Genomic DNA, 15,919 nt, shown 5'->3' on the forward strand with positions numbered 1-15,919 from the left:
TCTTAACGATAAGCAACTGTTTCCCTATTAACAATATCAGTTTTGCGCATCCTTGATAATAGCAGCAATTATCGCAGACGATATTTGTTCCTGAATACTTTTAATGCTAATATCCAATCAAAATATCTTTGATGGTGTAAGAACTTAATTTCATTACTGTCCTGTAATATCTCGTAAAATAATGGTAAGCTTAAAGTGTTTTGGAAAGGTAGATGGAATGATATTAACCGTAAATTGGTGTGTACTAATCAGATGAACCGGTAGCAAATTAAGAAGGAAGGGAGACAATCCGGGAAGTTGCTCGGGTTGAAAGTTAATTTTAAGATCTTCGCATGCATATCATATATATATATATTGGCTAGAACTGACAAAGTTCTAAATTACACCAAGTCTAACAAACGGAAATAAAAGACAAAGAATTCCCGTTATATCACTGACCATCAGAAATCACTTCTAATGTTAGGAGTTCGAGAGAAGATGGGAAGCGCAAATTGTGATGAGTGATGTCATTGTAAGCGTTTGGAAAAAAAGACAGAGAAAGGAATAAATATTCAAATCGTTTACTTTACTTCGTCGCTCTTTAAGATATCACTACCAGTACAACGACGTGGCGCTAATGTACCACTAATGTAATGTATGAGTCAATGTTCTTGCACGAATCAAAGGATCAATTGTGCTGATAAGTTTATTGAAAAGCATTAACTTCAGAAATGAAAATAAAAGTATGAGAAAAAACGTCGGACTTTCAATCACTACGTAATTAAAATTACGTCAAAAAATTTTTTGCCATCACGTTCGTTTCATAAGTATCGGAATAAAACTTGTGATTTTCTTGTCCGCGGAGACTTACGTTATTGGTCAAGTTCAGTTCGATCTCTCTACAAAATAGAGATCTTTCTATCCAATGTACTATTAGATTTCACTTATTTCTTTCTAGAATGTCATCCAATTTCATTTTTTTTTTAGGAAAGTAATGGCATAACATACTCACTATGATTCCTATAATAATGGAAATGAATAGTTGGCTGCTATTGTTGATAAAGAAAAAAGATGATAACTTTTTTTGTAATTCATAGTCTTTCTCGAATAAAATGCAAAATTAATTTTTCCAATGAATGTTTTCATTTATGAAAACAATTCGAATAAAAAGAAAACGTTTTTTCAACAATACATTGATTGTATTTGTTTCAATCCAATGAAGTTTTCCTCCTACTTCTTTAACTTACATTTGTATTTGTTGAAGTTTTGTTGTTGTTAATCGAAGTGGAAAAGTGAAAAGTACTAGCGACAATACTGAAGATGTAAGCTGTGCGACAATTGTTGATATCAGGACAAGCAAACATTTATGACTTGTGAAACTCTTCTTCCCTTTGACCAGAAGTATGAATATCTTTACATGCATTCAATCGACAAATCTCATCCAAAAATAATTTGAAATCAGTTCAGAATATAACTCATTCGACTTGGAATCAGTTCTTCATCACATCATTTACAGTATTTATCACGTTTAAACTGAAGTATGTTTCGTTTTAAGTCATTCAAATTGATACTGCTCACTTCAGATCTCATTTTAAATGCTGGCTTTCATGGCAACGCAGGACGCTGTGTCGTCATATTACTACGGTATTTCAGGTATATTCACTCATTCAAGGAAACAAAAAGCCTTTATCTGTAGTCTACTGGTTTGTGCAATAAAACCAAACAAGCAATGAAGAAGCTATTGACGTTTGTAAATCCTTTAGAAAAGTGTTTTTCTTGTTAGTGTCAACTTTGGATTTTATGCTAGTCAAACAGGAAAATTTTGTTTTTGCTAATTCGGTTTGAACTTTTTAATTTAGAAGTAGTTATGGAGAATGAAATTTCAAATGCAAAATGTGTGAAAAAGGCTTACTATTATTTGATTGGCCGTCGCTTGTCATAGCGGAAAATATCGTCGAACATTTCAAAGAGAGCTTAATTCCTAAACAATCATTTCATTGCGATATTTTCGGACTATCGGATATTTCGCAGGCAAAAGGAATTCGATGATTGAGATGACATCCTCTTGCTTGTCCCGAAAGTCAGTTACAAGTCAAGGTGTGGTCAGCAGTCATTTCTTCAGTTTTTACTTATCAAGTCACTTTGTGAAACAACTGATAACAATCCCAAAAATAGTTTATGAATATATGAAAATAGGTAGATGGTAATGCTTTTCTAATTCAAATTCAAGTTGGGACAGATCTTTGATTTTCTCGCTTAACTTTTTCAGCCCGACTTGAGTCATTCCTCAGAATCCTATCTCAAGCTTTCTTCTGACCAACTTGAAGTGGACACTCTTACTGTTCGACACTCTTATTTGAATTCAAGCGTTCCAACTGAGAATGTTTGGCACTTCTCGCATCGAAAGAGGATTTTATTTTTTATCTTCAATGTCCCCCAGAGTCGTGATGAATCCAGTCCGTTGTTCATCTCCCTTTCATTCACTTCCACACAAAATTCTGCGCATTAATCAGGAGAGAGTCAATCTCGTTTTAGGTTTTGTACTGAGTGTAATTCAAATCTACCATCCAATCAATTAGCTTGTTTCTTCACAACTGATTAGCATTGTTGTTTTACTTGTCAATTTAATGTCATTCATTCCTCTTCTTTCTTCTCCAAAATTTGCTTCATAATCTCCTCTTAGAGCCGAGTTTAGCTTATTATAAATCTTTTCGATTTCACCACACGAAAATCATAGTAATGAGATTTTGATAAATAAAAAAAGGATAGATCATAATTTTCGAAGACAATTTGCTATTCAAGATAAATCCATTGTTGTATTCACGTACTCATTACCTCACTATAGATCTTGATTATTTCACAACATCCGAAATATCGTGAGATATCTCACTTCTGATTTCCCCTTCACTCTTACTTCATGTGCATATAGCATTGATCACAAAGACTCTGAGACTTTTGCAAACTCTTTCCAGAATCTGTCCCGTCCCAAAGAATGTTTGGAAGAAGCAGGACGAGAAACATCAGTCTATGTGCCGGAAAGTGATTCTCCCTCACACTTATGGAATAGTATCTCACAAAGGGTATTGTGACCACTCGCTTCACAGTTTTACTGATCCACACAGATTTCCGTAACCCTTCAACGTAAACTTATCGATAATTACTCCATTCCTGTCTGTGTGGCATTCTGATTCCGAACTGAAAGGTGAACGAGCAATTGAATCTGCCTCATTGAATGAATGCGTTTTGTTGCTTTATTAATTGCTTCATGCAAGCAGCAAAACTCCGACCCTGGCAGGACTCGAACCTGCAATCTTCGCCTCCGGAGGGCGACGCCTTATCCATTAGGCCACAGGGCCCATGGAAATTCGCCCAATGTTTTAAAATGGATATATCCCTCCTCTTTCCCTCTTTTTGTCTAATTAGCATCGTCGGTATTCGTTAAAGAGAAGGGATGAATATTGTGAAAGGTCAAGTTGATGACCAATTTGACATATCTGTCACATCGATTATCAATGCTATCGTAAGAAGAAAAATAATCAGAATGATTCCAGTCAAAATGGATTATTCTTATTGAAAGGGAGAGAAGAGCGCTCAAAAATTTAAAAGAAATTTCAAAAATATTGGCCGATTATAAAATGCTGAGAATTGAGAAAATCATTTCATTGCCATTTAAAAGAGTGGAATTCGAATTGGAATGGCTTGTGTTACTGTCATTTTGATATATAGGGAAAATATCGTGATCCACTACTATTAACTATCGACAGCGTATCGCGCAGAAAATTTTGTCGGAATGTGATCTGATCATCGAGAGCCAGACAAAGTTAAAATTTGTAGCTGGTCGAATATAATTTAGCTATTGTAAACATGAGATTAATCTACTCTTATCACTGCACCGCCATTTTTTACCGCCATCTTCTATGAGCGGGGAATTAGTCTTAACCGATAATTTTCGGGTATGTTCATAAAAGATTCATAATCGTAATATCATATAGTGTATAACAGGATTGAAAGGTATATTCTGTGCTTGATTACTTACGAATTATATTTCTTTTTTCTCGAGTTATGTAGTATATTTACCTTTGCTCGTATCATCGTTGCTAGCATTGTACGAACTAAATAATAGATGGATGCTGAATAAGTTATTAAATGATTTAGTGAGTTAATTAGAGAGAGAAATATAATGATTATCATCATATTTAGGATAATAAGGCAACTTTTTCCATCGAAGCTCTCTTCATAACTTTTATCGATTATTTATATATTTTTCTATTTTATTTAAAACTACTTTGCTAATAGATAAAATCAAAATAACGTTGATTAAAGCGAATTCAATTATTACTGCGATTTTACTGTCTGTGAATTCTGAATTGTAATTAATTAGCGTTGTTTGATACAGTGAGTGAAGAAAGTGGTTGTAATGGATGAGGAAGTGGAAGTTGTTGATCGTAATGATTTAATATTCCGCATAAGGATCGCCAATGCGGTAATAATTCCAGCTTCATTGTATATTTCTTTTGTTGCCGATCAATCATTATGAAGTTTCCTTTCCTTAGTACCGACCATCAGGAAAGCAGCACGAAATAGTAAAATAGTATTGCAGTAAGCTATATAGTAATAAACAGTATGCCTATGAGGTGGAAAATAAATGAATAAATAAATCATAGTTATCGATTAAAGGCGAAGAGACTAAAGATTCTTTCATAAGTTATTATCTCAAAATTGATAATTCTAACTCGGAGATTTATGCGATACCATGATTTATGACTTAAATTAATTATGTAACTACTGTTAAGTCGCAAATCAAAAAGATTGATCTATTGATTGTTAACATTTTGGATTGTTTTTTAATGAAAGATTTGTAAGGACTGAATGATAGTATCATACTTTTCATCCTGATGGAGTCATAGGAATTTTTTATATCTTTTACTTATTTTCTGGTATAACCTGTGAAAATGTACAATTATTTTACCCTGCGTTTTCGCAGCTATCACTGTTTGATGATGCAAGAGAGAATATCCAAATATTGATTGAAAATTACGGTAAAGAGTTAACCAAAGAGGAAAGGAATTTGTTTGCAGTCTTCTACAAGGTTTGTAGAACTTGATTCATAAATTTTGAAATCACGTCTAAACTTATAAGGCATTTTCTTTTTTCTGAAGGTTACACATGAATGATGCTTAAAATTAACTTTACAATTTGACTCCATAATGATCTCTATGAAGACCTTCAAATTTTTAGTATCAGAGAGAGAGAGAGAGAGAGAGAGAGTAGCTAGGACTTTTTCGTCATTAAAGTTCAAATCTGTCCGTTAATTTTAATCCTTGCTGGCTAAATTTTTATTTTACAATGCTATTGAAAGAAGAAACAATTATATTTAGAGCTTAGTGAACAAATTTCGCAGAGAATATGACATGTATATGGATTTGCAAAGAGAAATACCACGAAAAGAAATTCTTAAGCAACGCATTTTACGTGACAACATGTACCGAGCACGTTATGAAGTGGTCACTATTTGCAAAGAAGTAATCGTAAGTTGTGGTTCATTTTAGAACTATCTGTAGGGGGTGTAAAATAATGTAAGCATATTCCATGAAGGTTATCACACTGATGCTTGGAACTGTTCAAACGCTTTTCTAGGATTTCTCAGGGCAGGTGAGACTTCTAAAGTTATCTGAAAATTCTGTTACTTCTTTGAACACGCAACTTCGAGTTTTCATTTTTTTTGTTGAATATCAAACTGCTGGAGACGTTTTGTTTGGTAAAAAACAATCGATTTCCTTAGTTTTATTGATGTCAACTTATTTATTCATGTCAACTTTAACTTATTCGTCCATCGTCCATTAGCTGTTAAATAATCATATGTGCAACCGTAAAGAATTTAGTGTTGAATTTATCTAGAAAGTACTCAGCTTTTAGAACGATTCGAATTTGGAGATAATCATTGTTAAAAATTTTATCAAATATTTTGTCCAAAAGAGGATCAGAAATCTGCTTTTGAAATCAAACAGTTGTTTCTGGCATTGCTTAAGGTAATAGCAAATTGAATTTAATAACAAATAGACATTCTGGTATGACAATTCATAAAGCCTAAAATATTTATTTGTAGGACTTGATCGATCATGGCATAGTGGATACAAAAAATATCGAACTAAAAATTTACTTCATGAAACTTCGTGCTGATTATTATAGATACTGGTCAGGTGTTGTAAGTGAAGATCAATTTTTTGGTAAATCTTTCATTAAATTTCAATTTTTTCTTTTTCATCATATATTCGCTATTACTTGATGGATGAAATGTTTTAATAAAATAATGAATAACTGAACTTTTCCGATTCATCAGATATTTCAATTATAAAATTTATTAATAACGATTTCTGTGAACTTTAAGTCTTCATTATTAATAAATTTGAAAATTGGCATAAGATATGCTATGCTTAAATACATGCACTTTCATTTCTTGTTATATGAGCATTTGTTAAATTTACCACATCTGTGGATCGTTACTATTTCCTATCGAAGCTTGCTTTTAGGTGTACGTAAGCGCGCCGAGGATTGTTATCAGATAGCACTTGAATTGGCAGATAAGAAGCTCAAAAGATACCATCCATTACGTTTAGCTTTGATGCTTAACATGTCTATACATTACTACGCGATACCATGTGAACGTATCAAAGCTTTACAGTTATCAATGCAAGTACGCTTTCATTTCAATTTACTTAAAACAAAATGCTGAAATGCTTGTTATAAGTACCCACTCACTATTATAAATTGGTCATTTGTGGTAACTTCTGGTTTCATCTTCTAAAAATTTGGAAAACTATCAAACAGCAGTGAGAAGTGGTATTACCAAAAGACAATTTCAGGCAGTGACCGAAGGTAAAGAACATATTAGAGATGATCCAGATATTCATGTAGTGGTAAATTTATTGCGAGATAATTTAGATGCTTGGATGGCAGGTCTTGGTCCTGATGAAGTGCAGGAACTGGAGTTTCTGGAAGGAGTAAGAAAGTGGCATGGTGATTACCGCAAAATGTACTTTAAATTCATTCCTTCTCTCCTCTGACAACTTTCCAAATCTCTCTCGCTTTCTTCTTTCCATCATTTTCAAATGAGTCTTTCAATCTTATACTGTTCTCTAAAATTTGGAGAAATCTCTTATGTGCAAATGATATTATTACACATACAACTAGTGATTAGGGATAATCATTATTCGAATGCTTGTAAGCAGCGGGTTATATGTCAGCATTTCTCCATGTTATATTATCCCTTATTTGAGCAACTGGGGACAATTCCAATTCGTTCAAAAAGGGAAAAATTAACTAAACTGAGATTTGTTACGTTTTCTTTGCTCATTAGTTATTTTACAAATTTTGCAGGGAAGAGAGCAGCAGTAGCATCCGCACATTTAAGACGATATTTATCTGGAGAACCAAGTCCGAAGTTTGACCCTCCAATGCCAGTACGTCAACGATATTTCACTATGCCACAACCATTGGTGCAATACAGTGAGCTTGATCAGATTTACGTTTGCAATTACGTACCTCTGAAGCGAGACGCTTCCGTTTTATATGAACCACTCTTCGAGCCTCTTACGATATCCACTTCTCATAAACAACAAATTCCTTTGACTGAGCCAGAAAGCGCTGCAACTAAATCAGAGAATACCGGAACTGAATTGCAAAGCACTCAGATGGAATCACAAATCATTGCACCCATAACAACTACCTCATCTACTCTTTTAGCAACAACAACAGAATTACAGCCGACCACAATTGACCAAGATCCAAACTCCACTGAAGCACCCGAAAACATAAATCTCTGTACATTTCATATAAAACCCGCATCTCCTACAATTTCCTTTGGTCATGCATTATGCGAAGAGCAAACAGAACATGAAGAGGATGCATCACATGAGAAGCATGCATCACACGAAGAGCATGTATCATACGAAGAGCATGTATCAAACGAAGAGCACGTATCACATGAAGAACATGTATCACTACCAGACCCTTTTGAAGGAATATTTCAACCGGTCCTTAGTTCATTGTCCATGCTATCTTCGTCCACCACATCATCACAATCGCATGATGAAGATGACAATGATAACCTCGAACAGGGAGAAAATCGTCCATCAATATTAAGGACTAGTAGTGCACCACGTGATATTCCACGTACGAATCAAATAATCCCATCAACAGTAGATCCTACAAGTGGACTGACAAAACGACTTCATAGTTTTGAATCCAGAATGCTATCCATAAAGAGAAGCCAACTGAGACTGGCAGCAGAACGGGAATCGGAAGGTGGACACCCAGATGAAGTAAACGATTCACTTCCGGAAGTGCGCGGGACAACAAGCGTAGTTGCAAATGCGGAACCGCAGATAGCTTCAAACATTATGGCTACGGCCACAATCGACATTCCACAACACATCGTGACAAGTGAGGTTCCAGTCCTTTCTCAGAGCCAGATAACAAGTGAACTTGGTACTGTTGGGGAACTACAACCGCAATCTCAAAATATACCCATTGACCGTGCTGGAGATGATCGCGATACTGAATTACAGCAGCAGCTCACTGCTTTCTCAAATCAACCCGCTGTAAATGTTTCTGCTTCTCTTCGTGAAATTGATCTCTCTACTCAACATCAACAACATCAAAACATCTCAAAGACGGAACCAACGAAACCTTCCAGGACATATGAACATCTTGTATTTCCAGAACCCGCACCACCAACTCCACCACCACAAGTCATTTTCACACCGCTTGGTCCGAAGATCATCGGGAACTTTTCCCCAACTCCATCGCTTGAAGGAGCTGTTGCAGCAGTGTCGCCTTCTTCATCAGCTAAAAAAAAATCAAAAGTTGTAACTTTTAGTGAAAAGCATACCTATTGGTCTTCACAATCAATAGAGGGAGAAACTTGGAGTGGGCAGCTTCCAACGCAGAGAACAACTCGACAGAGATCAACCCGACAGAGATCAACTCGTCCACCTTCTCTAAGTCCACCATCATTCGAAAGAGAACAACAGCCTGAAAATCGTAGTAGTCAAGAAATCACAGTGACACTCCCGCAAGACCCAAGTCCTCACCAAGTTTCGCTTTATCCGCAACAACTTCACAGACAAGACCAATCATTAGAAAGTCGTCGACGAAAGTTGGCGCAACAAAAACTACTTCGGCGCTCTTTTTCAGCTCCTCGAGAAGGTGCTATATGGCCAATATCTTCCTTAACACGAGAACCGGTTTATTTCATCTATAAGGTTCTGCGTCGAGCTTCCGTAGCAAATGAACAGATCTTTGGCAGGCGATTTCTTTCAGCACATTCAAGTGCTGAGGATTTGTATGACGAAGCTGCTGAAAAAGTCTTCCCTGATCCATGGGCTCCGAGAGGAGCAAGGACAATGCGTAACACCTTCCCTATTACACCATGGTATCCCAATGAGGAACCTCGTGTTCCTTGGATTCGATAAATGACCTTGTAGGAGAGCAGTCAATGAACAAAATGTTCTAACTGGATAACATCCTTTTATTTCTCGGAAAACTAACTCAACAAGTGGATCTACTATCCATCAATAACTGATTTCAATTCAAGCTGTCCGGAATAAATAATAGCAACACAACATAACAAAGTGATTCCGTTCAATCATTTTAAGTTACAAGTACTGTATTATCTTCTAGTATTTTCTGCAATTCACTTATGAAGTTACCAAACTTAGTTGATAAATAAATAAGGAACAAATTAGTTAAGAATAGAAGACGAAAGAGCTATTCAATGAGAAGATAATCAAATGAGTGACCACATTAAAATGGAAGAATTAATACAATACATTTCATAATTTCGATAAAAAAGTACAATCTTTGTAAGTAAAACGTTTCTCGATAATCTTTAACGTTAAATGTGACCTTAAATGTGCTCACGTTGCTTACGTAAGAGAAGCTCTGGTAAATGAAATGTAGTACCACTTATTAAAGTCCTCAATTAAGACTGATTTTGAGCATCTGATAAGAAATCGTCGTTTGGGTCAAGATAGGATTCGTATTAAATGCTGTCGCATAGGTACTGATTGAAATAAGAATATTTTAGACTGTATGATATTGCTTATACAGTAAACATAACGGCATTGTACAAAGTGAATTTAAAGAATATGCAGTAGTACTTTGATTATACTTCATTAATGTGGAGAAAATAATTGCAATAAATTGACAGTAACTGATCATTTTCTGAATCTCCAATCGATTTCAGGTCCGAATATGAATTATGAAAGAGAAGAATAAGTTTAACAGCAATCATTACAGAAGCTCAACATTTCCCTCATTTTCACTTTTGTTCTATTCATCAATTATCGATTCCTACACAATATTTACATTTATATATTTCAGTATATATGCATTTGCTCATATTTATTTAGCTATCCCTACCTTACAACACTTCTCCCAATTTCTACGCTTGGTAACGCATTATCGATTTTATAACTTATCACTTATAAATTCTATCAATTTTCATTGTTATCTTATTCCTCTATTGATCGGTATGATTCAAATTATCTTGATATTATGAAAAAGATATTTGAGACAAAAAAAAATCACAAGGGAGAATTTATTTGCTGCATATCCGAAGTACACTTGCTATTTTTAGTAACAGAATGCAAGCTTGCTGCAGATTAGTCCTGTGTTAATCTATTTCATTAGGTCCTTAGAAACCTGTAGAAATATCTTCTTGAATTATGCTTTAAATTTGCATAAAAGTCTATTTTTTTTTTGTCGAAATTGAAAAGAGAATATAAAGCAAATCAGAACAGAGTGCAACTAGAAGGTGTATTCAATGTGAGTAAACCTATTTGGTACAAATAAATGTCTCCTGCATCAGATAAGTTACCTATTTAAAATTTTAACAATAACAGTAGTTTGATGCATTTCCGATATGACGATCACCGACGATCATCACCATTCCCCAAAGAGATTCATACTATAGCATCGTTATTAACTAGCCAGTCTTAGGTATAATGACTTAACAGTATTTTAATATTGAATTTACTGGTTGAAAGTAAATCTCCAGAATTATCCTATCAATAATAAAACCCCGTGGATCAGACTGGATTGATAAAACTAGGGATCCCAAATCCTAATTATGAACTAAAATATTTTAATAGGGTATGTGCTTTCTGCAATATGCTTGATTCTATAATGCGTTATTTTTTGTGAACGCTAGAATGCTGATGAATATCAGAATACGATTCCATTCATATTCCGTTAGTTCCAGTTCAAAACGGAAGCTGTTGAAAAAAGTCCTTTTAACTTAAAACCGACCTGTGATATTTCCAGAAGAAATCCGAAAAGAATACCAATTGCTTCTCCTTCCATCTCTTTTTTTGGATAAAATTATTATTATTTATCAATGAAACTGTTTAAAACACATAAAGAACATTTGAAGACAATGAAGGTAAATCATACGAAATGTTTCATCCTTTTCCAACCTCTTCAGAATCCTTACGATTTTCTGCCTTCACTGCTATGTTCCCATCTCTAAGCTTCAATATTATGCATAACCACATCGCTAACTTTATGACAAGAATCTTCATAATGAAAAATTTGACAAACTCCTCTTTGATTTCTAACAAGGTTCAGGGTTAATTAACTTCTGTAGATCAGTCGGTAACAAAAATGTTGGAAAAGCAAACGCTGTAAAATTTAGCAACAGTGTTGATTTGTGAGAGTAATAAAACTCGTATAAATTTCTAACTAATATATCCTTTCTTAAGATCTTTTACATCTTTGCTGTACAAACTTTGAAAGTGGTACTGAAGCTTTCATATGTGGAACTATCCATTAACACCCATATATAATATGGTTATATATATCTCGTAACTGTATTCTTATGAGTATAGAATAATGAAATTTGCATATTCAGAAGTTATTTTTTTGGATTGTCGGTGGATAAAAAAAATTAAAAGTAACTTCGATTATTTTATTCGTCAGTTTATAAACAAAGAGGTTATACATTGCTTTCATTTAATTGGGATAATGGTTGACGTCACGTACGTTTGTTTCCAATTTTTAATGTTATTAAGACAATTGGATAATTAGTCTCTTCAAACTAATATTACAAATCAGGTCACTATATTTTTAGCTTGAAAGGAATAAATAATGGATTGATTTCATGTTATACAGTACTGTTTATTTATAGCAGCAAGAAATTTAAATGGTACAGTTATTGTGAGACATCATTTGATTAAAATTTACGGTCTGAAGATGTAGAGTGAAATAACGGTTCAGAAGATTGCAGGTCATATTCGAAGGTGGTCAATGATGCAGCCTTGGAAAGTCATGAGTTACCAATTGAAGAGCTGCAAACTGAATCAGATTATGAAATTATATCAGTTGACAAAGAATGGTAAGAATACTCGTTTCTCAAAATCCTTTCTAATTTGAGCTAACTTTTCCAAAAAGATTGAATAGAATATGCTTAAGAATACTCATACCTTACTGGTTCATTTACGTACTCCACGTCATAACCCCAAACTTTGCATATTCAAGTAAACGTGATTAGTATCTAGAAATACAACCATCAATGCATATGAAACATGAATATGTGTGATGGAGGATACATGACATAATCTTATCACTGATGACATTGTGGGAATTCCAGTACTATCAGATTTGCATGTGAATGGAACAATGATCGAGTTGGGCGCGTTCTGCTCTCACTTGTTAATGATACTCCGAATTTAATCGAATGGAAGTTACGTTGCACGACAGCAGCAATAACTGTAACATTTTTGGGGATGAGTGATGATCGAATGCTTCTCGATCTCTTTCATTCTATTATAAAAATAGATACAAGGAGATTCTTTGAGATTCTCCGAGTGATCAATGAGTTGCAAAAAGTAAAAAATCTTAGAAAAAGTTTTCATATATAGGAGTTTGCTAACAGTAGTTGCAATTTTAAAGGCATTTCCATCTGGCAACGGACAAATTATGCCTTATAACGAAGAGAAATGTATGCTAACATGGATTCGTCCGAATTACATAGAGACATGGCAGCAAATTGATTCTGTCAAATTGCTCTTTTCCCTTCATCTCTTCGCAAACAGTAATGATTTTATCGGATCAGCTGATATCAAACTTTGGGGTAATTGATTTTAGTTTTTTTGTGATATTCTATAGATAAGCAGTATCTGAAATTTGCATAGAATGGAATTTAAATCGATCTTTACTATCATTCTGTGTTGTAAAATGTGATTATCGAGAATTTTCTCCATTTAATCAAATAAAAGAATTTTGTATGAATCAAGCAAGATACTCAGTAAAATTTCCAAAAATCGATCGAACAATCATATTGTAGCACAGTTGGATATGAACGAATTTTGCATACCAGAGAATCCACCTGTGCATAACTTAATATTTAGTTCTGAGGATTCAGCACTAAATTCCAGTCATTCAGAACAATCGTTGCAAACGGCACTTAAAGTCACTGAAATGTCAGTTTTCGTCAACTTTTCACAACTTATTAATTTACCTTCTTTATATTGACTGCAAAAAAATCGCAATTTAGCTAAGAGAAAAAGGAATAAATCTAAGAATGGTTCAATTTCAAAGATCTTCGAGACATAAAAATTCACAAAAAATAGATTTCAGTAATGGTAACAGTAATGAATCACAGCTGCTCAATAAACTAACGCCTCGACTTTCACTATCCCATAACTCAGTGAAGACTGCTCGGTACAGGTTTTCATTTTGGATGCTTTTCCTAAATATAAATCAATATTCATGTTAGCATCGAACATGTTAGCATGACATACTCATGTTAGCATCGAACTTTGCATTCAAAGTAACATGTTAAACTGCAACTGCAGAAAAAAAAACACAATTGTATTGCAGGACGATCAATTTTGCGCTAGATCGCTTCCATGAAGACGTTGCATACGTTCAGCTAAAGCTTGTCAACAACAGCAAACGGCAAGTTGTTTGGAAGTTGAAGACAAATAACAAGTGCATTACGGTTAGTTGAGGTCATTCTCGAGCTCTTAAGATTGTTCTGTTCAACTTTGTGAATTAATTTATTTGCAGGCTTTACCCAGCGGAAAGGGGTTAGTGCCGGCATTTAGAAGTGGTAAATGTATCCTTTCCTGGCAAATTCCTAAAGATTGTCAAAGTTGGATTAAAGTTGAATCCGCTAAGTTGCTCATATCCATTCGAATCTATACAGCAATGGGGAAACTGCTTGGTGAAGACAACGCAAAATATATTGGTAAAAGTAGTTTTACTTGTTAAGTAATTCGACAAAACGATGAGAAAAAGAATGAATCATTTGAGTTTTCAATTCATCTAACGCTGGAATTCTTTTTTGGAAGTCAAAAGTTATTGGACATTGAATCAAAAATTAAGTGGAGAAAAAAATCAAATGCAAATAAGCCAATTAAAAAAAAGAACTTTGAAAGAGGTATCGTCACATTTAGTAAACATCATTTTCATGGATTTAGTGCAGCCGAATATGAACCATATGTGTACAGCAGACAATCTCCCAACTCATCAGATTGTGCTTGTATCAGAAAAAGTATGTCGGGGCAAAGCAAAGTCCGCGGTGCGAACATTTGTATCGACAGAGAGGTTAACAATTTAACTGTTTGTGTTAACATTTAACTTGATTAAATGCTGATAAACGTTTATAGGAACCTCAAGTGAATTTAAATACCATTTTTCAAAAGCCGTGAAAATCCTTTCAATTGTTTTTAAACGAAGTAATAAATTGAATTTCCAAATTCAATAACGATTCACGCAATATTTTTCGATGTACTACGGAAAATGATATTTAAATTGATGATTTATGATTTCATTTAATGAACTGCATTTAACTCATAAAATGTTAATACCTCAACATTTCATAGGTTAAATGCAATTCTTATCACCAATAAGTGCCAGGATTATTCAAAGTTGTAAATTCAGTTATAAGGAATGTGGAAAAATTTTTTCCAGCTCAATTTTTTCTTCAACTATAGTTTACAGTTATGTTTATAAGATATATTTAAGGATAAGTCCTCCAAGGAAAATTTCTACTACCGCAACGGAAATCAAAAACAGCGTTTCGGCACCAAAAGCAGAATTTGTTCATAATGAAATCGTTTGGCAGACTGGAGTAATTTGTTGTGCAACGGTAATGTTCTATCTGCTCCTGAAAATACTACACCAAAATGATCTATTATTCTAAACTATAACAAAATTGAAACATCCGTTCACAAAATTCCCATAATTTGTTAGTGGTGATATATTAATGCTATATGGAATTAATATTTCCCTCTTATTATCACTAATATTTTGCTGCAATCAATTTAAGCGTCTAATCTACTTTCGTATGAATGTCTAATCAACAGAATCCACAAGTATCACTGATAAATGTTGTGGATAAGTACATAACCACTTTACAATTACTAATAATGAACTAATCAGGAAGATTATCAGCTTGAACAATTCAGCAAGACAAGACACAGTACAGGATTTCATTTTGGCTTGGTTTACCCAAATTGCCAAAACATTTGCCCCGCACTATACACCTGTTATTAGTATTACCAAAGACTTCTGAGAGCATGAAAAAATCCCGCGATATTTTGGTCTCCCAACTGTAACCAACTAATTGAATCACGATTTAAAATGATTGATTAGAAGAAAAATGGCATTGTTTTTTTGATACCTTATAATAAAAAGATGTTTATTACTACTTTTCAAATATGTAAAAGGTCCTATCTTAACGAATAAGCAACTGTTTCCCTATTAACAAATATCAGTTTGGCGCATCCTTGATAATAGCAGCAATTATCGCAGACGATATTTGTTCCTGAATACTTTTAATGCTAATATCCAATCAAAATATCTTTGATGGTGTAAGAACTTAATTCCATTACTGTCCTGTAATATCTCGTAAAAAATATGGTAAGCTTTAAAG

The 15,919-nt window shown here is 34.1% G+C and overlaps 3 protein-coding genes and 1 non-coding gene across 4 annotated transcripts; 3 read left to right on the forward strand and 1 right to left on the reverse strand.

The window, feature by feature from the left end:
- Positions 1-3,262: 3,262 nt before the first annotated feature.
- LOAG_20003 lies at positions 3,263-3,335 on the reverse strand. The gene has a single exon. It is a non-coding gene; the product is annotated as a tRNA-Arg (tRNA).
- Positions 3,336-4,396: 1,061 nt separating this feature from the next.
- LOAG_07044 (hypothetical protein) lies at positions 4,397-9,452 on the forward strand (the record flags this gene model as incomplete). The annotated part of the gene is made up of 7 exons (XM_003142578.1): positions 4,397-4,462; positions 4,964-5,068; positions 5,358-5,507; positions 6,086-6,206; positions 6,510-6,673; positions 6,843-6,996; positions 7,357-9,452. 7 exons carry the CDS (start codon positions 4,397-4,399, stop codon positions 9,450-9,452), a joined length of 2,856 nt encoding a protein of 951 aa, XP_003142626.1.
- Positions 9,453-12,003: 2,551 nt separating this feature from the next.
- On the forward strand, positions 12,004-13,119 carry LOAG_07045 (hypothetical protein; the record flags this gene model as incomplete). The annotated part of the gene is made up of 4 exons (XM_003142579.1): positions 12,004-12,017; positions 12,266-12,373; positions 12,629-12,866; positions 12,931-13,119. The coding sequence occupies 4 exons, from the start codon at positions 12,004-12,006 to the stop codon at positions 13,117-13,119; spliced, it is 549 nt and encodes a 182-aa protein (XP_003142627.1).
- A 216-nt stretch (positions 13,120-13,335) lies between these two features.
- On the forward strand, positions 13,336-14,602 carry LOAG_07046 (hypothetical protein; the record flags this gene model as incomplete). The annotated part of the gene is made up of 5 exons (XM_020447328.1): positions 13,336-13,460; positions 13,618-13,707; positions 13,861-13,981; positions 14,050-14,236; positions 14,493-14,602. 5 exons carry the CDS (start codon positions 13,336-13,338, stop codon positions 14,600-14,602), a joined length of 633 nt encoding a protein of 210 aa, XP_020302429.1.
- Positions 14,603-15,919: the final 1,317 nt, after the last annotated feature.

This window comes from Loa loa (assembly GCF_000183805.2).
Source record: "Loa loa unplaced genomic scaffold supercont3.7, whole genome shotgun sequence".
NCBI lineage: Eukaryota > Metazoa > Nematoda > Chromadorea > Rhabditida > Onchocercidae > Loa > Loa loa.